Here is a 26281-nt window from a genome sequence, read left to right as displayed (position 1 = left end):
TTGTTCCACACATTTTCTGTTGATAACTTACAATTTTTCACCCTGAATTGAGAACTTTGAATTTTTAACTTCTTACCTTATACCTCAGGGTACCCCGTAACAAACTATGAGCTGATTCAATGCCATATGATGTTGCGTATTTGAGGCTGTCTCGGTTTGGTATACCCTCTAGGTTGAAACCTGGGAAGAAGGCCATTGGACTTGCGCTGTCGAGAATAGCACCTCCAGCTGGGATGTCAACTACCTGCACATCAGATAAAAAAAAACACTATGTCCTAAAAACACACATTTAAAAAGTGAGCTGAAGAATCCTTTGGGTTACTGTGCAATAACAGCTTCAGAAATCACTTGCAAAGTTTATAATTTTGCTGGCAATACCCAAGGATATCTCAACAAGCATTTAGAAGGATGTCACATATGGTGAGCTATTATCCCATATTTACTGGTGAACATAGAGGATAATAATTAACAGAACACTGCTTCCCAATATCAGTTTCATACATTATCGGTTTATGTATGTGTCATTACAGATTAGGCTCTCTGAACGGAATATGACTGAAAAATGGCCAAAATCATTGCTTCAATGAAAACATGCATCCAAATAAGTAAAAGACAGTGGCCCAGATCTTCCTCATTGTTGCAACATACAATTGAGGACCATTCAGAAGTTCCAACATTACCCAGGTAATATAAACTTTCAGTGGGCATTTCCCCAGCATCTGAAAGTTTCTTGAAAACATCCCCCAACACTGAGCTAGAATCAGCAATGTCAGAGAGTTCTTAATACTTATCCAAAAAGGGTTAAAGGAATTAAAGGCTGCTCTACGTTTACCAAACCTTCACAGGCACCTGACACCCATCCCCCTAATCTAGAAACACCCCGCTGTCCCCCTTGACAGTTCACTGATTCAAACTCCACTCTGTCCAACTCCAATCACCCCCATCGCAGCACTGCCCCATCCTGACACCCAATTCCCATTGACCCTCTGGTACCTGTTCTCCACACCTGTGGCTCCCCAGGACCCGATCCTTCATGGATCTGAAACTCCTCACCAACTAACATCCAATCCTTCGACACCTAAACTGCCCAGATCCAAGAAAACATGCCAGGACCAACACTCTCCAACCCCCTGAACTGAGTGGAGCTGACAACACTACTGAACCCCAACCCCACATCTGCACCCACCTGCCAACCTGACCACCCTCACAACCTCACCACTTTCAGCTCTCATCTAACCATCCTGATGCCAGTACCTAGCACCCATCTGGCACCTTGCTCCCCACCGACATGGCATCACCTAGCAACTTACTTCCGACCCACCAGGCACACTTGATCCCCATCAACAGCTACCCTACCCCTTTAACATAAATGGCACTCTATAACCCTCCTGGCAATCGACTACCCACCCACCCACCTCTCACCCTACACTCAGAATCAGTGTTATAGTGCAGAAGGAGGCTATTCAGTCCATGTCTGCACTGCCTCTTTAAAAAAGCATTATGAATTAATGCCAATTTCCTGCCTTTTCCCTGTAACCATGCACATTATTTCTATTCAAATGATCAACCACGTCAATTAAACCTACCTCTGCCACATTCCAGTGGAATCCAGCGCTTTACTACTCAGAAATTGGAAAACTGCAGAAGATACATTTTAAAACAAAATCCTAAGAACATTTTACAAGATGATCAGAGGACTGGATAGGGTGGACAGTGAGAGCCTTTTTCCTCGGATGGCGATGGCTAGCACAAAGGGACATAGTTTTGAATTGAGGGGTAATAAATCTAGGATAGATGTCAGAGGTGGGTTCTTTACTCAGAGGGCCTGGAATGCACTGCCTGCCTGTAGTACACTCGCCAAGTTTAAGGGCAGTTAAATGGTCATTGGATAAATATATGGATGATAATGGAATAGTTTAGGTTAGATGGGCTTCAGATTGTTGCATTGTGCTGTAATGTTCTATGCTCCATGTTCTAACATGTGATTTCAGATCCTGTATGCATAGCAACTCATAAGCTACTAAAGGATGAGCTCTTTGTGATACCGATTGTGGTAATTTTTGGACTAACTATTGAAAAGACTTGTTTGACCCTGAGACATGGATGGCCTGAAAGAAACAGTTAGATAGGAATCAAGTATAATTAACTAAAATGTTGAACTAATATTTTACCTTTCCATCCTTTAAGTAGACGGCTGGGCGGATTGTATTTAACAGAGCTCCAGACGGACTCCAGCTAAACTTGTACCCAAGGGGGTTATCAGAACATTCAGGGGCAGGGAGACCTCCACAGAATGAAACAAAGGACTCTATCTGATGAAAGAAAAAAGAAGAAATTATAGCAACATACATCACGGCCCAGAAAAGGCAATGCACATTTCAGTTTAGAACTTGATGAAAGATGTGCTTCGCTGTCAGTATGCATGGCTTTTAATAAAACCTGTCTACTCACACAATATATGAAAACTATTGCCAATGCTTCACACTTGCACAATCTGATGTGTTTCCCCAATCCCCAGCCAAATAATGCGCATTGAATTAGTCCGACAATAAGGCAGAGTAGGTAATGTTCCCATTTAATTTCTATTTTATTCAAGTACCGTGTATAAGTCGGGTTCATTATTGTAGTTATCACCACATATTTAATTTTTTCACTACTTAACAGGTAAGTCTGATTTGAAAAGTAATTTTTTTCTTGGCTACTTAGACTAAATCAACAGAACTAAAATTTAAATTCTCTGGCATAAATACTGCAAACGCAAATTGAGAGTTGATCATCTTTGGAAGTAAATGGCTTCAGACAACAGCACTCACCACTGAGCCTTGCTCTTTTGCCTCGTCAAAGCGTTTCATCGCCAGCATGTGGTCAATCCCCGGATCCAGACCAACCTCATTTAAAACAGTAATCCCAGCATCCAATGCACTGAATGAGGTATAAGCAATAAAAGATTTGTTCAAAATTAATCACCAAGCTCCTCTTTACTCCCAATAATTTCCATACGTCTCAGGTTAATGATTAACCACTTTCCAGGGATTGATGAGCTCCACGTTAAGTTTACTTAAAACAGGAACACACAAGTTATTTCAGCAAACCAACTGATGTCTGCATGTGGCTGCAGATGCACAACAGACTAACTGCCCAGAGTCCAAATGTTATATACTTGCAGCACATGGCATCCTTAAAAAGGATTTTCAACTATTTTAAAGATAAGCTATAGATGAAACATTCCCCTCATTTCCAAAAGGAAGTCTGACTATTTATAACAACATGCAAGACTACAGTGTTGTTGATGCATCCAGATCTCAGATTGTTACAATCTATGGCACTGTCAGTGATATTGTCTGGCATTCATGAACACGTTTTCAATTTTACTTTCATGACTGCAGTTGCTGATTGAGAACTTGCTTGGGCTTAAGCACTGGACAATTTTTTTTTCAAACCAGATTAACTACTGACGGATCTGATCTCTCAAACTGTTTCAAATGATTCAAATCTCTTCCCCATTTTGCCCCTTAAGAGCTTCCAGCTTATTTTGATATAAAATAGAATCATAGAGTCCCTACAGTGTGGAAGTAGGCCATTCGGCCCAGTGAGTCCACACTAACCCTCAGAAGGGCATCCCACACAGATCCACACCCCCTCATTAATGATTTATAGATCCTAGCGATTTTTGAGAAGATTTGTAGCTCAGGTTGATGATAAGTATGTAAGTTAGCTCGCTGAGCTTGAAGGTTTGTTTTCAGATGTTTCGCCACCATTCTAGGTAACCTCATCAGTGAGAATCTCTGGTGAAGCACTGGTGGTATGTCCCGCCTCTTTATTTATAGATCTTGGTTTCTCAAGGTGGGTGATGGCATTTCCGGTTCTTTTTTTCACGGGAAGATTGATAGGGTCTAAATCGATGTGTTTATTGGCGGAGTTCTGGTTAGAATGCCATACCTACAAAACTTCTCGTGCATGTCTTTGTTACACTTGTCCTAGGATGTGTGTGCGAATGTTATCCCAGTCAAAGTGGTGTCCTTCTTTATCTCTACGCATAGAAACTAGTGATAGTGAGTCGTGTCTTTGGTGGCCAATTGGTGTTTGTGTATCCTGGTGGCAAGTTTCCTGCTAGTTTGTCCAATGTAGTGTTTTTTTACAGTTCTTGCATGGCATCTGGTAAATGATGTTAGATTTGCTGATGGTATCTATTGGATCCTTTAGTTTCATTCGTCGCTGTTTAAGCGTGTTGGCAGGTTTGTGGGCTACCATGATGCCAAAGGCTCTGAGTAGTCTGGAAGTCATTTCTGATATGTCTTTTATGTAAGGTAATGTGGCTATAGTTTTTGGTTGCGTTATGTCTGCTTGTTTGGGTTTGTTTCTGAGGAATTGGTGGATTGTGTTTATTGGGTACCTGTTTTTCTTGAAAACATTGTATCGATATTTTTCCTTCTGCTTTTTGTAGTTCTTGGGTGCTGCAGTGTGATGTAGCTCATTGAAATAATGTCTTGCTGCAGCTCCGTTTGTGGGTGTTAGCATGATTTCTTCTGAAATCAACTGAAGCACACCACCAGCGCTTCACCAGAGACTCTCACTGATGGTGTTACCTAGTATGGTGACAAAACATCTGTAAACAAACCTTCAAGCTCAGTGAACTAACTTACATACTTATTTATAGATTTTTTTTGTGTGCTCTGCATTTTCAGCTATTTTTGCAAGGTCTGGCATTTCTCCAGCATTGTTTTGAATTTAAGCTGATTTTATCTGTCGTTGCTCCTGCTGAGTCTGATATTAGATTAGATTTTTTAGATTACATTACAGTGTGGAAATAGGCCCTTCGGCCCAACAAGTCCACACCGACCCGCCGAAGCGCAACCCACCCATACCCCTACATTTACCCCTTACCTAACACTACGGGCAATTTAGCATGGCCAATTCATCTGACCTGCACATCTTTGGACTGTAGGAGAAAACCGGAGCACCCGGAGGAAACCCACGCAGACACGGGGAGAACGTGCAAACTCCACACAGTCAGTCGCCTGAGGCGGGAATTGAACCCAGGTCTCAGGCGCTGTGAGGCAGCAGTGCTAACCACTGTGCCACCGTGCTGCCCATATGTTTTACATACAAGTTGCTCCAGATCTTCAACTTGCTGAATTAAGCAGAGATATCCTCTAAAGAATTCACCAGCTGAGAGATGGCATTCACAAGTTTAGATTCATCCCGAGTTAGTTGTCCAGCCCTTTTCCTCTTGAACTATCATTTTTTTCTCTCCCAGTAGAGAACATTAGTTCCATGAATGCACAAGAAAGTGAAGGGTTACATTCTTCCTTCATACTCAGTTCAGCACGTTTTTCTTAAATAGTCTGCTGCATTTTAGCTCGGTCTCTGATATTTGATTGACTTCATGGATTATGAAAAGTCTAAAGACCATGGCATCTTAGTAGATCTGTAATTGCTAGTGCTACTAATCTAATAATTACAAGTGTAGAACAGGTTTACACGAATATACACCATTTGTATACTTAATTATCATCATGCTATTGTTAACAGTTATATGATAAAAGCATTTATTTGTCACTTTGCAATACAAGTGTAATAATATCTAGCTCGGTGCTGAGGTGTTGCCTCTGCATGTCATCACTCTTACACGCGGTTTTTAAATGGGTTAGTTTTAAACTGTAAAAAGAAATTACAAATGATTTTCACCACTTAGATGCGTGGATTTAAATCCAATAGCTATGGTGCAGTTTGCATCTTGTAAATTCAGGCAAGCACAATTGGGTAGATAATTGCAGACCAAGTTAGGAGGGAGTGAGGAGGGAAATAAATGAGAAGATCAAGTCTGTTCTGTAAATAACATTAAATCTCCGGACAGAGAATAAGTTAGAGTTTGTAATTATTCTGTAGGAATGCTCATGCGTGAATCACTGGTGTGTACTGAAGTCTATTATTGGGGCAAAGTTCCACCAGCATTATAGCCTGATATCAGATTAGTAGAAATCAAGGTTAAGGACCTGTTAAATATCCCACTTGTTGCACTGCAACTAATAGAAAAACATGAGTGATTAATCATGGAAACAGAATCGTTGGCCCAACTTGATCATACTGACCAAGTTTCCCAAACTGAATTCATCCCATTTGCCTGCGTTGGGCCCATATTCCCCAAACCTTTCTGATTCAGGAGTCTGTGCAAATGTCTTTTAAATGTTGTAACTGTACCTGCATATATCAACTTCCGCTGGTGGTTCATTCCACATACTAACCATCCTCGGTGAAAACGTTGCCCCTCAGGTCCTTATAAAATCTTTCTCCTCTCACTTTAAAAATATTGATGAGCCAGAGTGAAAACTGGCTAAAAGGCATTTGTGAGACTTTTCATCATTCCTCCAAAGATAACCAGGAATGTGAACCTTGCACAGAGGACCACAGATCATCATTGATTGAATTAGCAATTCATGATCTTGAGAGCAGTTGGTTAGTGGAACCAAATCCATGAAGGTTACAGTACAACTCAAAACACAGCACTTAACCAGACAAAGTTAAGTTTAGATCTAACAGGAATTGAACAAAATATCAAATTCCAAGCAAGTACAGATAGCAAATGGTTAATGATTAGCAAAGTACATGACAAACATTATACTCAGATGTCTGAGTTTTAGATTCAGTGTTCACTTGTTGCTATGCAAATTACACAGATTGTCATTGTTATCTGCCACTGCAGTTTCAGACTGAATATTGTTGCACTCTGTTGTCAGGAATCATTTCCATAATTGCGAATCATGAGCAAAACATTGCTGAGTGCCTGCAGCAGATTTCAATCCCCCTGTGACAGCAGTAGCATGGAGTCTGAGCCACTCCAACGGATGCCAGAAGCCAGCAAACAGAAGGATTGAGAATATCACGTGGACTGGGGAAGGGGGAACATGACAGCTTGAACAAAATGGGAGAAAAGCAAAATGCATTGGCTGGAGTGGGGAAAGGAAGGATAACGTGTCCATAAGGAACAGGGGTAGGCCATCAGCGCCTCAAGCAGTCTCCGTCATTCAACATGATCATGGCTGCGCTACATTGAATGAGGTGCTAGTGGAGTCAAGACTGAGGAATTGGAGGAGGGTAAACAATTCCAAAATGTATTCACAGTTATCCAGTCTCTCTGCATTACATAAATGCTACATCTTATTTCTAATTTTGCACCATGCAAGCAATGAAGTGTTGTATATGCCTTCAGCTTAAGCTATGACAAGTCTATGTCATATTGCACTTTCAGTGATACTACATGTTATAGTCGGGGTGTTTATGAGTTGTCATTATTTCTTTTAAAGTTATTCATTACTCATACCAGGTTACCTTGTAAATGTAACATTCTTAGATTAGCCAGCAAGGTCACATCTTCTGTCATGTTCTGCACAAAGCAGCTCTGTATAGTTACAGGATTTGACAGCACAAGAAGCCGTACTACTTTTTGTGCTTATCTGTGCTCACTGCTAAAATTGTATAACTAGTGAAATTTTATCAGCATGGTAAAGGGTCCTGACAACAGTCTGAATAACGAGGGATAGCCCTGCCTCCATTATTTATGGGACACCAGGAGCCAATGAGTTGCTACTATACCTTCTCAGCCCTTCTAGCACCTAACCAGAAGGCTGACAGGATAACATGTAACAAGACAGCAGGAACCCTGAGTGCCATCTTTCCTTGACATTTCCTGACCACCTCCCCTCGCATGCTATTTCTCCTCACCCCATCACAAGCACCTCCCAGCCATTTCTAGAAGGTTGCTAAATTCTGGCCTCTTACCTTAAATCCCTTTCTTGGCCAAAATTTTGAACATTCTGCTTTGAAAATTACATAGATTTAGGTCCATTACTGCTACAGTATGCCAAATCCTATTAATCCTCTAAGTAGCAATCTTAAACTCTCCTTTCATTCATTTGGTGATAAATTCAGTCTACTTACTGCCACTCAAAACTGTTCTTCCTAACTTACGGTGTTGAAATCTCTCAAAACTTGGTACACTGGGGAACTTACATACATTTTATAAAATTTCTTTTCAGGCAAAGTCAATACACTTGACAAATACAAAGCTAAATAGCATTCCATTCAGCTGGAAGTTCAATAGCAGAGACTAAAAGGAACAACAGGTAAAGCTCCACTTTTGAGTAACTGGCTCTTTCAGCATTACCAACCTTTGGTGCATTTCTTTCATTTCAGGAGACTGGTAGCTTGCTGTCACCATGTTCACTTTTTGTTCGATGCATTCCTTCAGCACCACGGGATGAAAAACACCAGGCAGCAAACTACACAAGGGTACAAAAAAAGTCATCAAGATTGTTTTAGAGCAACAACCAATGGGCAGCTTCGGTTTGTGACAGACCAAGTAGAGGGGCAGGAGAATCTGCGACAGGGAGGGCAGGGCTGTAACATACAGTGTAGGCTGGTGACAGATGAGAGATAAGGGAACCAATGACAAGTTCCTCCAAATCAGCAATTTGCAGCAATTATTCAGGCTGAAGCTAACAAGTGATAATAGTGTACAAAACTTTCTCTTAATCATCCCCACATGTAGCCCTCCTCCATTATTCTCTTATTTATCCCAAAAATCAACACTATTGGGAGATCCTATTAAGGTCCCCCATCCCTGGAAGGAACCACTATACCTTTTCAGTTCTCTCTCTAAACTCTTCAGTTGTAATCAGGAATCTTTCCATAATGCACTGAAACAGCACCATAGCAGTATGGCTACCTTCCCACTGTTCCAGGGCTCTATTCAGCAAAACACTAATATACTACACTAAAGGAACATCGTGAAACAGATCCCTAAAACAGATGAAACTTTATCATTGAAAGAACAAGTTTGAACGCCCTCATTTACTTAGAAAGGTGATTGGCAGATTAGAAAGAAGGAAGACATTTCAATTGGTGAGCTTGTTGAAAAGCAAATAGTGCAGAAAATTAGACAGGGTCAAGAAGAGAGGAACATGATCCAATGTGGATGCAGAGATAGATGCCTGGAGTGACAAGAAAGGATAATTTCAGGAACCAGTAAACTTAGAATCTCTACAGTGTGGAAACAGACCATTTGGCCCAGCAAGTCCACACCAATCCTCCAAATGTCACCCAGACGCCTATTATTCTACATTTACCCCTAACTAAAGCACCTAACTCATACTTCCCTTAACACTATGAGCAATGTAGCATGGCCAATTCACCTAACCTGCACATCTTTAGAGTATATGGGGCCTGGAGGGGGGGGGGGGGGGAGTCAGTGAACACAATGGGAACATTGAGGGAAGTAGCCAACTGGACACTGAAATGGTATTGTCATCAGTTGTTGAATGAGAGTGGAAACATGAAACAAATGACAGAGGTGAGATTACCATGAAGGACATGGCGAGCACGGCTTAAGATTAGCTGGAAGGACACTGTGGTAAGAGTGGCTTTAGCACAGTGGAATTAGAAAAGAAATGGGTGACTAACAGGTGGAGGAGAGTAAGCAACCAGCTTTACCTTGACACCAAGGAAGGGAGAAGACAAAAGAGGGAAAAGAAAAAGGAGACATTAGGCCTTACAAAGACAATGAACTAACCTGATCACAAGGTCATGGGATTTCACTAGTGAGGTGAGTTTGTCCCTATCCTTCTTCATGTCTAGTGTAACTGGAGTTGTATGGTTGTAATTAGCAGTCAGTTTTTCTAACTGGTCTTGGAGTGCGGATGCTGTCAAACAAAATAAAATCAGATATTAGCTTAATTTCTTGTTATCTGCTCAAATTAAAAAAATATGAAGTATACAAAATACAATCATAAGAATTCTCCTAAAAGTTTTATTTTGTTCAGTTTTCCAACTAACATTATGTATTTTGAAGGGAGATATTAAAGCAGTTCTTGTACATGTTCAAACTCTTCATTTTATTCAGCGAATGCTCAGTCCTTATTCCTTTGTGTGTGGCATCTTTGACAGTGAGAGCACTCAAATCTCTCACCTCAAACGCTTGTGTGTTTAAGTCTTAACCCAGAAGTTTGATTTCAAAATCTAAACTGACACTCTCATGCCACACTGAGGAATGCTACAGTTGGAGATTCAATTTTTCAGGAGATCTTAATCAGGTTTGGCATACAAAGATCTGAGAATATTTAAAGTAGAAAGTCAAACAGTTCAAAAAGGCTCATCATGACCGTTTTTGAGAAAGGATAATTAGGGTTGGACAATAAATGTCAGTCTTGACATTAACAATCACAACTGATGAACACAAAATAAATTCCTGATGAAGGGCTTATGCCTGAAATATCGATTCTCCTGCTCCTCGGATGCTGCCTGACCTGCTGTTCCTTTCCAGCACCACACTCTTGACTCTGATCTCCAGCATCTGCAGACCTAACTTTCTCCTGACACAAAATAAATGCCAACTGCATTTACACCATTAGCAAAACTGAACACGTGGCTTTCTGCCTCATCTTCTTACTTGCAAATAATTATGCTGAATGCTTGCAGATCCAACATTGATCATTGTAGGACGCTACTGAAGCAGTCCATGGCCAAATGAAGGGAGCACCTGGAAGGAGACCTGGGCATATCCAGACTGGGCTGAAAAGTAGCAAGTAGCATTCATGATACATAAGTGGCAGGCATTGATAATCTCCAAAAAGAGAATCTAATCATCTTCGCTTGACAGTCAATGGTATTAAACATCTCTCAATCCCCAAGATCAATATCCTTGGCAGGGTTGCGGGGGGGAGATGAGGGGGTGGGGGTGGGGTGGTTTACCATTAAGCAGAAACTAAAATGGACTAGCCATATTAAAGCAGTGGTTCCAACAACAGGTCAGAGGCTAAGAACCCTACAGTGAGGAACTCACCTCTTGACCGCACAAAGATTGTGTGCCACACAGAACATACGAGTGAGGGGCTTGAAGGAATACTCTCCTTTTGCCTGACTGCATGAGTACAGCTTCAAGCAATCCTAAAAGGCCTGACACCATCCAAGTCTCAATTGGCAGTACATCTACAAACATCCACTCCTTCTACCACCGATGCTCAGTAGCAGCAGTGCGTACCATCTACAAGATTCACCAAGGCTTCTTAGATAGCACCTTCCAAACCCATGACCACAATCATCTAAGAGAACAACAAATACATGGGAACATCACCACCTTCAGGTTCCTCTTCAAGCCACTCATTATCCTGACTTGAATATATCTATTACTGTTCCTTCACTGTCCTTAGCTCAGACCACTTCTCACCCCCTTCCTTCGTGATCAATAGCTTAACTATTAATCATAGCTTAACTGATAATCATTTATCAGCTCCAACCTTTTAGATCAGCTCACTTATTTCAGAGATTCAGGACTTTTTTTTTTTGAAAACCCTGGAATGTGCAGTGGATTGATAAAGAGCAACTTTTTCTGAACTTCTTTGTTTTAAATTTAAAAATACAGGAGACAATTATGGAGTAAACTGAGCAGGAGCAGTGCTGGTAAGAATGTTTGAGAAGTAGAACAATGTTTTTAATTACTCCAATTAGGGAGAGAAAAGGTATATTCACATATTTTGACCAAACTTCCCATGGAGTTGCGAAATGCATTACTGTTGAAACACATTACTGTTGAAACATCAAAAAAAGTAATCTCCATTTTTTTCTTTTTGGCAATGAGTGAGTTGCTGAGTATTTCTAGAGTTTTTAATTGCTGCTACAGTTTTCACTTTAAGGTCACCAATAATTTTAATTTTCCATTCATGAAAAGTTACTACTCAGTGAACATTTTCAAAAATACTTACTTTGCTCATCTTTGTTTCTATCCATTGACAATCTCAACAGAAATACCAGAGGGAATTTTCTTGAGTTCATTTTCCATGTTATTACACATAGCTGCCAGGCCAATATGATGACTAAAGCAAAACCCAATAAAAGCAAACTTTAAAAGGTACGAAAGGGGTGCTTACCTACAGTCACCTCAATATCCGTGTCCCTGGTGAAATACTCCAAGACTGGTCCTGATACATAACCGGAACCAAGTAACAACACCCGACCTTTTGCACTCATGTTCCTAATTTGAGCAGACTCCCTAAAAACACCAGAATGCAGGTTAGAGGAGTGGCAGACTGTCAAATGACACAGTTCCAAGGATTGTTAGAGAAAAACATGTACAAACTGCATGCAAACAGATAAACTTAATTTTAAATTCTATTTGATCCAAAATTGATTTTAAAATCGATAAGTGTAGCACCAAATAAAATTCATGAAATTATATGACATACTGCCTGTGTCTGGGATATCAGCAGGACAAGCTACCTAGGCAGGTGAAGGGAGATAAATGAAACTAAATACTGTATGTCTTTCATATTTGACAGGGTCCTCGCTGGCAGTTAATCTGACTGATAGATTTATCTTCCAGTTGGGTAGTGAGGACTCTAGAGCAGGTTGACCCAATACTAAATACAAAAACAAACTATTGAAGATGCTAGATATCTGAAAATAAGAATAAACTGGAAATAAAAAACAAATAAGGCAGTATCCCTGGGGATAAATGGAGTTTGTCTTTTAAAAGTCAGTGACCTTGCATTTCAATTCCTCTTCATTACTTTACATCGAGTTTCTAAGTTAGTGGGAGGGGAGAAGGTCAGGAAGCACCAAGGAAATCTGCAAAAGGTCCAAGGCTAGGGCAGATTAAGTAACAAAAGATTACATGCTGCAACAGTCAAAAAGAATGTTGATGGATATATTGAAGAAACAAAGATTATGTCCAAATGTGACATGAATTGCTACTTAAACAGCATCTGCATACAACATGAAGGAACAAAGAAAGAAACAAAATGAAGCCAACTTAGCAAAACAGAACAAAGGTAGAAAATGAACACATAGAACAAGACAGAGGCAGATATTATGATCAAAATTTAAAGTTGATTCCAGAAGACTGTAGAGTGTCAAATTCAAAGATAATGCGCTGCTCCTGAAGCTCAATTCCAACCCTAACGTTGGTGAGGCACTACAATCAATCCTGGAGGTCTTAGTGTAGAGAGAAGGTCTGATAGGGATGGATGCTGTGTGATGAAGCTTCATAGTTTGGACGTACACCTCTGGGTCCACAAGCAGTGCAGAAAAAGTAATTATTTCCTAGCTGAACCTGGCCCCGCTTCCTTTAAGGTGCCTAATGTCCCAGGGCTGGGAAACCTTAGCTGGCTAGGGTTAAATCAGTAGAACATGTAAATGGCCAATCTGTCTCTCAAATTCTATCTGTGGTCTAATCAATGTTTTATAAAGTTGTAACAAGACTTCCTTCCTCCTATATTCTAGGAGGAGCCCCAGTTAACAAAGATAAACATCCCATATGTCTTCAATACTGTCCTGTCTATTTGTGCTGACACCTTCAGGGATCTACGGATGTGTACATCAAGATCCCTTTGTTCCTCAGTACCGTCCAAGGATATATCATTCAATTGTATATCCTTCCCTTTATCAGGCCTTCCAAAATGCATCCCCTTGCACTTAACAGAATCAAATTCAATCTGACATCACTCTACCCAATTTACCAGTTGATCAATATCAGATGTAGCCTGAGACCAATCTCCTATCAACAACACAAATTTTTGAGTCGTCTGAAACTTATTAATTAAACTTTCTACATTCATATGCAAGTTATTAATGTTTGTAATAAAAGCAAGGGTCCCATCACTCACCCTTGTTTTCACCACTGGGTCACAGGCTTCCAATCATAAGAACAACCCTCCACCATCCCTTTGCACCTGTTTGTAAGCCAATTTTGGATGCAATTTGCCAACGTGCCATGGATCCCATGGGCTCTTACCATTCGGACCAGCCTTCAATGTCAAAGATCCATTTCTGTAGTCCATATAAACCACACCAATTGCACTACCCTCATCAATATATTTAGTCACCTTTTCAAAAATCTCAATCAATTTAGTCAAACAGGACCTGCCTTGAACAAATCTGTGCTGTCTATCCCTGCTCAATTCCTGTCTTTCAGAATTTTTTCCAATAATTTCCCTATCACTGATGTCAGACTAACTGGTCTATAATTACATGGTTAATCCATGCTGCCCTTCTTGAATGAAGGAACCATGTTTACTATCTTCCAGTCATCTAGGCTAGTGAGTATTAAATATAAACACTGGGGCCCTAGCAACCTCCTCCATTTCTTCCTATAGCAGCTTAAAATACATCTCATCAACCTCACTAGATCTATAAACCTAAAGACCGCTAATGCATCTTATAACTCATTCTTACTAATCTTAACATGTTCTAGAACCTCACCATCCCAACTGATATCCCGAGCTGCAGTGTCTTTCCCCTGTGTGAATACAGATGCAAAGTATATATTTAAGATCTCCATGCACAGATAGCCTCCTTAATGTCGAACAGATCCCACTCTTTCCCCAGTTATCCTCTTGCTTTCAATATACATACAAAAAGTCTTGGTATTTTCCTTGGTCCCATCTGTCAAATTTATACATCGCCCTTCTATGCCTTCTTAATTTCCTTTTTATACTTTTGAACAGCCTCCCCTTTTTTAATGCATACCTGACACATGCTTCAGTCTTTTTCTTTATCAAACACTCAAAACATTTGTCTTGACATATGCGAGGTTCCCTGAACTGGCTGCCTTTGCTCTTAAGAGGAACACGCTTGCTCTGAATTTTCACTACACCACTTTTTAAAAAAACACTCACATTTTCCAAATGTAGACTTACATGCAAGTAGCTGCTCCAAGTCTATGTTTGCCAGATTCTGTGTAATAACATTGAAATCAGCCTTCCCCCAATTTAGATACTTAATTTCTGCATTATCCTTATCCCTTTCTATAATGACCTTGAAGCTAGAGCTATGGTCACTATCTCCAAATAATGCCCCCCGCCCCCATTCAAACTTCAAGTACTTGACTGGCTTCATTTCCTAGGAATAGGTCCCGCACTGCCCCATCTACGTGATAATAAACAAAACTTTAAAAATCTAAGTCTGCCTGCCTACTTGGGTCTACCTATGTACTAGTGCAAAAAGCTCTGCTGGATATACATTAAACATTCCACCCTGTCACATCCTTTCACACTAGGACAATCCCAGCAAAGTAAAAGTTCCCTAAAACTATAACCCTGTTTCTCTCACACCTTTTTGTGTTTTGTTGACATATCTGCTCCTCTATCTCCTTCTGACTGTTAAGAGGTCTTCGAGTTTGGAGAAGATTTGTAAGAGGTCTGGAGTATAATCCCAGCAAAGTAATCTCCCCTATAAGGCAGCATTTGAAAAGCCTGCTAAGGCATCCTCCCTCATTTCTGCAGTAAACATTTTCCTTTATCAATAATATAATTCCGCTACCCCTCTTACTGTGCTCCCATCCCACCCCAACCCCCACTATTGTGTCTGAAACTTCGATACCCTGGAATGATGAGCTGCCAGTCCTGTACTCCCTTCAACCATATCTCAGTGATTGCAACAAAATCATATTCCCATGTGCTGATCAATGCGCTAAATTGATCCACCTTACCAGTCAAGCTCTTACATTATAATATATAATAATATAGCTTTCTAGACTTCTCATGTGCAGAATCCAGCCCATGTTTTCTACACCTACCGGATTGACCTTCACATTCCTTCCATATCTGATTGCATCTTCAACCTGGTTTCACATCTGCTTTGTGCCCCCTCCCCCAACTTTCACTGCAGCATGTTTGTTCTGCAATGTGCGGAGTGCCCGGCCTTTGCACAACGGACAGTTGGAGTGTAGGGTGTGGAAGGAGGAGCCTATCTTGAGATTGGTGTCATGAGGAGGATGTTCTCTCAGGCAGACTATAGTTTAGATTAGATTACTTACAGTGTGGAAACAGGCTTTTCGGCCCAACAAGTCCACACCGACCCTCCGAAGAGCAACCCACCCAGACCCATTCCCCTACGTTTACCCCTTCACCTAACACCACGGGCAATTTAGCATGGCCAATTCACCTAACCTGCACATCTTTAGACTGTGGGAGGAAACCGGAACACCCAGAGGAAACCCATGCAGACACGGGGAGAATGTGTAAACTCCACACAGACAGTTGCCTGAGGCGGGATTTGAACCCGGGTCTCTGGAGCTTGTGAGGCAGCAGTGCTAACCACTGTGCCACCCATTAATAACACCTTTGACATGAAATGAATCCCAGTGTTTTAGAAAGTTGGCTGACTCCACGGAAACTGCTGAGGAGTGGGAGGAGTTGTTTTCCACAATGGAAGTCAGCAGGCCACCCACAAAAAAAAATCCCAGAAATCAGAAACACTGGGAATGGGGTGAAAATCCTGGAATCAGGATCTCCATGCTTCATTTTTAAAATGCTCCCGAGATCCCAGCTCAGTCAAAAACACTTACATGACGTCCTTAGGTTTAAGACCTTATAGAGGTTTATAAAATCATGAGGGGCATGGATAGGGTAAATAGACAAGGTCTTTTCCTCAGGGTAGGGAAGTCCAGAACTAGAGGGCATAGGTTTAGGGTGAGAAGGGTACGATTTAAGAGGGACTCAGGGGCAACCATTTCATGCAGAGGGTGGTGTGTGTATGGAATGAGCTGCCAGAGGAAGTGGTGGAGGCTGGTACAATTACAACATTTAAAAGTCATCTGGATGGGTTTAGAGGGATATAAGCCAAGCACTGGCAAATGGGACAAGATTTATTTCTGATATCTGGTCAGCATGGATGAGTTGGACCGAAGGGTCTGTTTCCATGCTATACATCTCTATGAGTCTGTAAGTCGCCAACTCCAAAAAAAAAACAATGGAAAACATCCAATTTAAAATAATTTCATTATTTCAGTGAAACACAATAAATTTCTCCCCAAGTTATCAGATGCCACAAAACTAAGCTCAGTGCAACACTGCAATAGTTGACATTTCTAATACTTATGATTTACACAGCATTCGTCACAATAAGGCGGACAGCTGAGACAAGAGTACAGCTTACCTGTTCGCTCTTAACTTCTGGATATATTTGAATTTTGGAGTCAGTGAACCATTGGATGCAATTACAGCCTAAAAGTGATCAGTTTGAAATAGCACATACGTTACAATGTTACTGGAGCTGTGGCGGACAATAAAATACACAAAGCGAAGTGCTGAAGGTCACTTACATTCCGAATAACCGGGGTTAAACCATTCTCCTTTTCAAAGGGTTGTGTAGCATCAGAGGTCAACTGTAGTTGAAGGAAATCAGACACTCCTTTTAGAAATATCAAATAAAATTTGGATTTAAAAAACATGCCTAAAAGTGTGTCAGTCTCCACAAAGGCAGCTAATCCAATTGTAAACATTAACTCTACATACATTATCCAGGAACAAGAACTTATGCTATATCAATCCAAGTCAGCTGTTCAAAGATTAACTTCACCACTTCGAAATGGCAAGTACAAATTCCACTGTTTGGAAGTAAAACACTGGAGAATTCTTAAATAGTAACAGAGAAAGGCAGAAATGCCCAACAGGCTGGCCTGAGAAGGTGGAGATCTGAAATCACTTCTTTATTGCATGGGGAGGGAGGGCATGCACATTTTGTAAAGCCAGCTACAAGATAACTCAACAACTCCCTCCATTCATGTCTGATCTTGACTACCTAGGCACATGAAACATAATGTCACAGATCAGACCTAGTAAAAGCAGGTCTAAATTTTGCCAAGTGATTTGGAGAGGTGAGGCATCTCTTTGGATATTCCAGGGCATCTCCAGGGGAGGTCAGTGTCACATTAATCCTGGCCTAATAATTAGACACTCATCAGATGCTGACTAACTCCCTGGATTAGTGCACTTTAAAACTGTAAACTACATAATAAATTATGAAACAGATTCTACAGAAGGCTGATTGATTTCAGTAATTCCAGCTTACAAACCAAAGCAGACTAACTAGCAGACAGAGTTGCAAAATTGTATATACAAAGCACAGTGTACTTAAGGATGAAATCTCCGAAAGGGAAGATACACATGGAAGAGACAGGTACCCTTTGAGACTTAAATGTAGACATGAATGTGCATAAGTTCATATTCATCAAATGTGCATTAGATATAAATATACTCCTTGGAACTGTCAAAAGCAAGAATCAAAGCAACCCACTTCAAAGGTTTTCCATTAAAAGAAGCTAATGTTTAATTTAAAAAATGCTATTGTGTTCTGTTGACAATGTTTCCATTACTGGATTAATTAATTAATGCATGACTGATTTCACAACCTTAAACTGTCACATTCACATACCGAGGTGAAAGTGAGGACTGCAGATGCTGGAGATTAGAGTCGAGTGTGTGGTGCTGGAAAAGCACAGCAGGTCAAGTAGCAACCAAGAACATGAAAATCAATGCTTCGAGCAAAGGTCCTTCATCAGCCCTTCCTGATGAAGGGCTTTAGCCTGAAACATCGATTTTCCTGCTCCTCAGATGCTGCCTGACCTGCTATGCTTTTCCAGCACCACATTCCCGTACCTGCCATTCCAAAGACAGAATCAGCTGCAAGTGATTACAGACTTGGATTCGAACTCTTGAATTGCCCTCTTTTGGGCCAGGGGCAGTGGTAGTGCCCCTCCCTATGGACATTGGTAGCCTGGGTTCAAGTCCCACCTGCTCCAGAGGTGTGTAATAACATCTCTGGACAGGTTGATTAGAAAAACAAGTCAAATTTGCAAAAGACACTCAAATTCCAATTATTGCTGATATCTGGAATTAAGCACTTGAATGAAAGGATTGCTGTTATAAGGGATTATGTAGTTTAAGTTATGTAAACATAATTATAAAATGCAAGAGGTTATTCTTTTGCATAAATTCTGCAACTGACATGTTGAACTTTATTTCATCTCAGCACGGGTCCTGATGCCTGTCTCTGGTGGGTTAATTGGAATAATAGGTGTTGGGCAATGAGTGGTTGGCAGGGGTTTTTAAACTGGCACAAGTTGTCACAAAGTGAGCACAGCACTTTTAAGGAGACTTGAGTGTGTAGAGATGCATAGGTTGGCACAATGGCTATAAAGGACTAATTGGGATGGATAGAAGGACTGATGTTGACATGGAAGGCATGGGTAATGGAGATTGGTTGGGGGAAAAAGGTTGCATGGCTGGCAATGGAAAGTGTGTGGGGGATTGACAGGTTGCGAAGGGTAAGGGCTACAGAGATATTTTATGTCACTTTTTTTAAAAATGGCTTTCTCACTTATTCACAGGATGTGGGCGTTTGTGACATTTATTGCCCGTGCCTAATTGTTAACATTGCTGTGAATTCTTCAACATAGAGCCAGAGGGTCAAGTCAGGCCTTCTACTCAGCTTGCCTTCACACCGATGAGACTTCATACTTGTTCTAAGGTCAGTTGGCCTGACTCCCACAGAAGCTAGGTGTACCAGAATGAAATCACAACTTCAGAGGCAATTACTCCCACATCTGTCTGCCGAACCCGGAACTGTCTCAACTCTTCACTCTCAACCCTGAAGAAAAGATTCAGGCCTTAATTTTTTAGGTCAGTGACACTTTGGGAAAGTATGTGTTTTTAAATAAGGCAGGAAAAGGAGGAAAGAATAAACTGGGATGTCTATGATAGGACAGATGGACGGACAATCAGATGAGAAAAGGAATGATAGTAAAAATCTAAGAGACAAGAAATAGAAGATATATCAAGAGATGCAGAGATCATGGAAAAGAAAATGCAGATTCATTATTAACAGCTGCCATCAAAAAATGGAGATTATGATGCCAAATTGGACAACTCAATGTAGGTTCCAGAAGACTTTAAAAACATCAAATCTAAAGATAAAATCCTGTTCCTCAAACTTAGACTGAACTTCATTGAAACGTTGTTGGAAATCAATGGTAAATAAATCAGAGCGGGAGTAGAGCAAATAATTAAACACGCCAGGGCAGTGCTTGTGAAATGAATGGAGATGTTTGATAATGCAAGGACCCAATTTGCGACCATCACCGAATACACATTCCCCTTCACTTCAAATATTTGCAATGGAAATGAACATCCTTTCTGTGACATAATGGTCCTCTCCTCAACCACCCACTTCCAACAACTCCGCTGTTTCCTACAGGACCTCACCATGCAATCAAAAGGAGATACAACATCAAGCCTTTTTCCTCCTGATTTTGCATCCTCCAGGGCCTCAATCTCTGCTTTCAGGTGAAACAGCAATTCCCTTGTACTTCTTTCAATATTGTATATTGGGCCTGCCATGGCTCAGTTGGTGGAAATCTCTCTCTCTCTGAATAACAAGGTTCTGGAACTTGAATCTAAATCTCAAAGCTGACAATTTAGTGCAATGCTGAGGGAGTGCTGCACTGTCAGCATGTTTTATTTCACAGGAGACATTAAATCCACCATAAATGCAACTCTTCCTTTCCTTTTTGCTCATAATGCAGTCTCTTGGAGTGACGGGATTACTGCTTCGCCAAACAACCATTCCAGTACACAAAAGTGTCCCTGAGCTTCCAGTGGCTCGTCAGTTTAAATCTGCACCTCACCCAGCTCTGGTCTCTCTTCCTTGACCTCCTCGCAGTGGGCCAATGAAGCCCACCATGAGCTCAAGAAGCAGCACCTCAGCTTCCGATTCCAACCATTAACACAAACTTCAACTATTTCAGATCATTTTCTCTGACCTCTTTTTATTTGGGCAACAATTGTTAATGGTGATCCTTCTATGCCCATTTACATCTCCTCTCGGCATACCTTTGCTTCTTTAGATTAGATTAGATTAGATTACTTACAATGTGGAAACAGGCCCTTCGGCCCAACAAGTCCACACCAACCCGCTGAAGCGCAATCCACTCAGACCCATTCCCCTACATTTACCCCTTCACCTAACATTACGGGCAATTTAGCGTGGCCAATTCACCTAACCTGCACATTTTTGGCTTGTGGGAGGAAACCGAAGCACCCGGAGGAAACCCACGGGGAGAATGGGTAAACTCCACACAGTGGACTGAGGTGGGAATTGTCCCATTACAGCCTGTCTTTGCTTCTCATTTTCATTCAAATTGTGATTTAATCTCCTGTCTTCTACTCTGTAATTGGTACCTCCCTTTTTATACTTTACTCCCTTCCAACCTTTCCCTGATTTTGGGATCATCTCACGGTGTTCCCAGATCTGGGGAAGGTGATCAACGGAAATGTTAACTCCATCTCCCTCTCAACAGATGGTGCCAGACCAGAGTATTTCTAGCATGTTCAGTTTTTGTTTCAAATATCCAACATTCTAAGCATATCAATGAGATTTGGTCTGACTTACAAAAAAGTATTTAAACTTCCCTGCGGAGCATGTGAATGCTAACCCTATCGCAATGCTCGGAAGCAGACTAGCTAAAACCATTCATAGACGAGGTAAAAATAAAACTAAAGAATAAATGGGTGCGCCATCTCATTTTTCCACAGTGGGATGGATTCCTATAGTGCAAAACAAAGGACAACCAATTAACTACTCCTAAGAATCAATGTTCCCAATTACATTTGTTGTATAATAAAAAAGTGTCAATGCATTACAAATAAGATGCAGTTATTTACTATACCATTTACAAATGTAAACCAACTGCTTAATTTTTTGCAAAGTAATCTTTGTGCTACACTGGAATAGTAGAACAAAGAATATGAACCTTTAGGCACTGTTTGATTTAATGTGTTGCTTGTTTAAAAGATGACAAGGAAAATGATTAGCCCGCATAAAGATATTAATGCACTGCCTGAAAGTGTGTGTCAAATAATGAAGGATACTGTGTCATCTAATCTGGTCACTTCAGGCTCCATATTAAGAGTGTAGCTGGTGATTTTTCAGGTCAGAAATGTCAGGTTAGGAATGTCATACTTTATAAATGGATATATTTTAAACTGTCTCTTAAATATCAAGAGATAGTGGAATTAGGGCTCTCGATTACTACTAATTCACATTTCTGACAGGATGCCAGACCCATGTGATTCACAGTGCCACGGAGGTAAGTTTGGGGAGGGAAACATCCACAGGAACTCATTGTATTATCCAGTTATAATGTTTCTAATATATCCAGGAAACTCAGCAGCTCAAAATCATTCTGCACCATCCCGAGAGACAGAGCAGATAAGGCAGAGGCAGATAGTCCTATACCTGAAGCAGAGAAAAGGCTGACTCTATTGGCAATCATGCAGAATGCTGGGGACTTGAAGGCAGTTGGAAGACTTGCCTAGCTTAGGCTATAGAGAAGAAATGCAACCCTTACAGTAAAAGTCAATTCTGGAAGTTTATCTGACTGGGGAAGGAAAAAGAAATCAATCCATCAGGAATGATTTTAGACTGGTTCCTGGAGAATGAAGTATCCACTGAAAGAATGGTGTATAATTGTTGTCTAAAAATTTTAGCTCTGCTCAAAGTTTAAATGGAAATTGTTTTTTTGTAGTTTAAAAGTGAGTGCTGCCTGCAAAACAGTGTTTAGTCAATGTTTTTAGCTTGTTGCAGGAAAAGTCTTACAACTTGAAATCTTTTTGTGCGATTTTTTCAGTCAATCAATCACTGGAAACTGAACTCTCTCTATAGAGCGGTCATAATGATTTGATCTAATTTACCTCAAGCAATCGGAACTAGTTTCCAACCCCCAAGGAATATCTTGCTCTATCTGCTTTGTCTGTCATTTGTTGAGTAAGATCTCCCCAAACACTAGGTAAGTGACAAACTAGAGCAGCTGATCCAAGACCGGGATGCTTAGAACTCATGCCTGACAACAAAAGGGAGGAAGTGGGATGTAGTTGGGGGGCAGGAGGGGGAAGACCACACAATGTCATTGGTTACATCCTTTCCTTATGACCATGCATTTTACCATTTCCCATATATATGGGCAAAGCTGGTCTCCAAAGTATTCCGTGGCTTCAATTGGCAGCTGTGCAGGCAGGTTGTCTATTGAACACATCAAGATCCCATTGCCTTCTAGGCTGCAAGTAAAAACAATTATATACATTGCAATTAACCCAGATCTGCTGTGGAGGAAAATCTTGCTTTTGAAGTGAGTGTCTGAAATTAAGAAGAGATTTTCCAAAGGCATGCCCTTAATATGGAGTTTTGCTTGGATGGACACACACACCACACCCCTACCCACCCCCCTCAAAAACATAAATCAGGAAACATTGGGCTTGCTTGGGGCCAATTTTCATCCTCTAACTGCAAATGGATGTGTTAAGCTCAACTGGCTTATGCCACCATGCTTTCAAATGTCTCAGCCCTAGACTCTAGTATCCTCTCTCAAATTATTTCCCACTCCATCATTCTCTCCTCCTTTAAGATGCTCATTAAAACATGCCCCTTTCTTCAAGGTTATGGTCCCAATTTGTAGCCTGAGTATTCCTGCAATCTTCCATTAGATATCTTGCAACATTAAAGACATCACATGAATACAAGTAGTATTTTTGTTGGATGCTTAAAACACAAATATTTTGAATTCTCACACATACAATATACAGACTTACTTGTGTATAGATTTAAATGGGGATACTTCATTGTCTTTTGATTTAATCTTCTATTTAAAGTCAGAGAGATGTACAGCACAGAAACAGACGCTTCGGTCCAACTTGTCCATGCCGACCAGAAATCCTAAATTAATCTAGTCCCATTGGCCTGAACTTGGCCATACACAAATCTAGATGCCTTTTAAATATTGTAATTGTACCAGCCTCCATCGTCTTATTTCATGCACGCACTACTCTCTGCATGGAAAGGTCCCTTTTAAATCTTTCCCCTCTCACTCTAAATCTATGCCCTCTAGTTCTGGTCTCCCCCACCATAGGGAATGTCAAAGTCTTTTTTTGAAAAGAAAAGCCCTGCATGGAAATTGGTCACAAATCGAGTCAGAAAAGTGTGGCACTGGAAAAACACAGCAGGCCAGGCAGCATCCAAGGAGCAGGAGAATCGACGTTTCGGGCATAAGCCCTTCTTCAGGCTTATGCCAGAAACGTCGATTCTCCTGCTCCTCGGATGCTGCCTGGCCTGCTGTGTTTTTCCAGCACCACGCTTTTCAACTCTGGTCTCCAGCATCTGCAATCCTCACTTTCTCCCACAAATCGAGTCACAAAGGCTTTGGCTTAAGTCTTACTTCACAGCATCGAACACGAAAAACCTGGTCTGACACTCGAGTGGAATACTGAGGGACAGCTGCTCTGCTGGAAGTGTTGTTTCAGGTAAGACATTAAACTGTTAAATGCCTCTCAGATGGCATTAAAAGATCCACAAAAATATTTTTGCGGAAGAGCAAGGGAGTCATCCTGGATGATCAGAACAACATTTACCTTCAAGTAACATCAAAAAAACCTTCATTATTGCATTATTATTTATGGGAGTAGCAAGTACTTTAGGATAATCGTTTGAAACAACTGATTCAGTGCTGTGTGAAGCTCCTGGATGTAATTTACTGTTAACAACATAGGGAATCCTACCGGTCATGAATAATCTGTTGTTCTGCATCGTACATACAAAATGGCATGTCAATGGACGTGCATTCAGTCATAAATTCAATGGAACCTCCAGTGTCAGCAGAAATGTCACAGATTGCCAAAAACCTAGAAGACAGACACAACACAACACCTCACGTTATACAATACTCACACACTAGGAGCAGAAAGAAGAGTTTGTGCATGTTTGGAGAGTTGCGATAGGTATAAATATGCCACTACACAGTGAAATAAAAGTCAAAGATATAAGAAAGTATAAGCAGAGTTATCCCATATGGTCCGTCAAGCCTGCTCCCCTTAACATTTAACACAACAATGAAAATCTGTGCGTGAACGCTTTTCACGGAAGGCGTTTTGATAAACCATTCATAAGTAAGCAAGTGCTACAACCATTGGTTTATAATCAACCCACCTGTGGGGTAATTCTGGGCAACCTTCACTAGCTGTGTCAAAGTCTTTGGCCGATGCCAGCAAATTGTAAGCATCTGAGCGGTTAAGTAATCGAGGTGTATCTGGATCCCAGTAAATACCGTTCACCAAACAAGTGGTATATGGAGCAATCTAAAAAGTATTGTGGACATTTTAGCATCTTTAAAGCATAAAGCCTTCACAGTTTAAAGTAGTTAGCCAAGACATGCTCAAAAAGCTCGATCTTTCCACTTTGAGAGTACAAAGAGATCTAGGGCTGAAGGTGGTGAAAGAGGCTCTCAGCATGCTCGCTATCATCAGTCAGAGCATTGAGTATTGGAGTCAGGGTGTCTTGCTTCAGCTGTACAAGATGTTGGTAAGGCCACATTTGGTGTATTATGAGCAATTCTAGTTGCCCTAACATAGAAAGGATATTAAAGTAGAAAGAGAGCAGAAAATATTTATTTGAACGTTACCTGGACTGGAAGATTTGAATTAGAAGGAGATTTTGAATTAGGAGAGGGACTTACCCCTCACCCCACCACCACCACTTCCCAGGTGTAAGAGACTGAGCTTTGGCTGATGGAAGTCTATAAAATCATGAAAGGCATCGATAAGGAAGATAACCAACAACATTTCCCCATGCCAGGGGAGTCTAAAACTAAAGGACATAGGTTTAAGGTGAGAGGGGAGAAATACAAAAGGGTCCAGAGGGGAAAATTCTTACCCCATGTAGATTGAGGTGAGTAGGAGAAAGTGAGGACTGCAGATGCTGGAGACCAGAGTTGAAAAGTGTGGTGCTGGAAAAGCATAGCAGGTCAGGCAGCATCCAAGGAGCAGGAGAATTGACGTTTCGGGCATAAGCCCTTCTAGAGGAATGAGGCTGGTGTGCCAAGCGGGCTGAGATAAAAGGTGTGGGAGGGGGAATTTGGGGGAGGGGCGCTGGGAATACGATAGGTGGAAGGAGGTGAGGGTGATAGGCCGGAGAAGGGGGTGGGGGGTGAATCCCATTTATATTGCTTGACATTTGAGATACTCCAAGTGAATCCATTCAGTTCACTCCCTTTGAACTCGACGGGGAAGTAAGAGGCCTTTTAGAATTAATTGAGGAAAAGTTGATCGGTCCGAAGACGTTCAATTGGATTATGTATCGGAGCTGAGAGAAACATTCACGCCGAGTAGGTGAGTTAGTTAGAAAACATTTGAAGTAGGAACAGCAGCTGATGGAGTTAGAAGCAGATGGAACATCTAAAGTTGACATGTTTGCCCGTGGGGATAAAGTATTGGTGCTGTCACCAGTGCTAGGAAATCCATTCAAAGCGAGGTTTAGTGTCCCCATCAGGTTGAGGAGAAGTTACGTAAGGTGAATTATCTGGTAAAGGTGGGGGAAAGGGAGGACTGCAGATTAGATTAGATTAGATTACGTTACTTACAGTGTGGAAACAGGCCCTTCGGCCCAACAAGTCCCCACACCGACCCGC

The 26281-nt window shown here is 41.1% G+C and overlaps 1 protein-coding gene across 4 annotated transcripts in view; it reads right to left on the bottom strand.

The window, feature by feature from the left end:
- Positions 1-26281, bottom strand: part of aass (aminoadipate-semialdehyde synthase) — a 74510-nt gene that overhangs the window by 13216 nt on the left and 35013 nt on the right. For all 4 annotated transcript variants that reach the window (XM_043709193.1, XM_043709191.1, XM_043709192.1 and 1 more), the window contains exons 9-19: positions 24805-24953; positions 24378-24500; positions 22772-22883; positions 17093-17155; positions 16927-16994; positions 11922-12043; positions 9569-9698; positions 8169-8279; positions 2814-2922; positions 2172-2312; positions 77-244 (exon numbers count right to left, since the gene is read on the bottom strand). In XM_043709193.1, coding sequence (XP_043565128.1) covers positions 77-244; positions 2172-2312; positions 2814-2922; positions 8169-8279; positions 9569-9698; positions 11922-12043; positions 16927-16994; positions 17093-17155; positions 22772-22883; positions 24378-24500; positions 24805-24953 — 1296 coding nt within the window. The remainder of the gene's footprint in view (positions 1-76; positions 245-2171; positions 2313-2813; positions 2923-8168; positions 8280-9568; positions 9699-11921; positions 12044-16926; positions 16995-17092; positions 17156-22771; positions 22884-24377; positions 24501-24804; positions 24954-26281) is intronic.

This window comes from Chiloscyllium plagiosum, chromosome 19 (genome assembly GCF_004010195.1).
Source record: "Chiloscyllium plagiosum isolate BGI_BamShark_2017 chromosome 19, ASM401019v2, whole genome shotgun sequence".
NCBI lineage: Eukaryota > Metazoa > Chordata > Chondrichthyes > Orectolobiformes > Hemiscylliidae > Chiloscyllium > Chiloscyllium plagiosum.
Note: the sequence above shows the minus strand (reverse complement) of the source record. Positions and strands in the feature narration are given on the sequence as shown.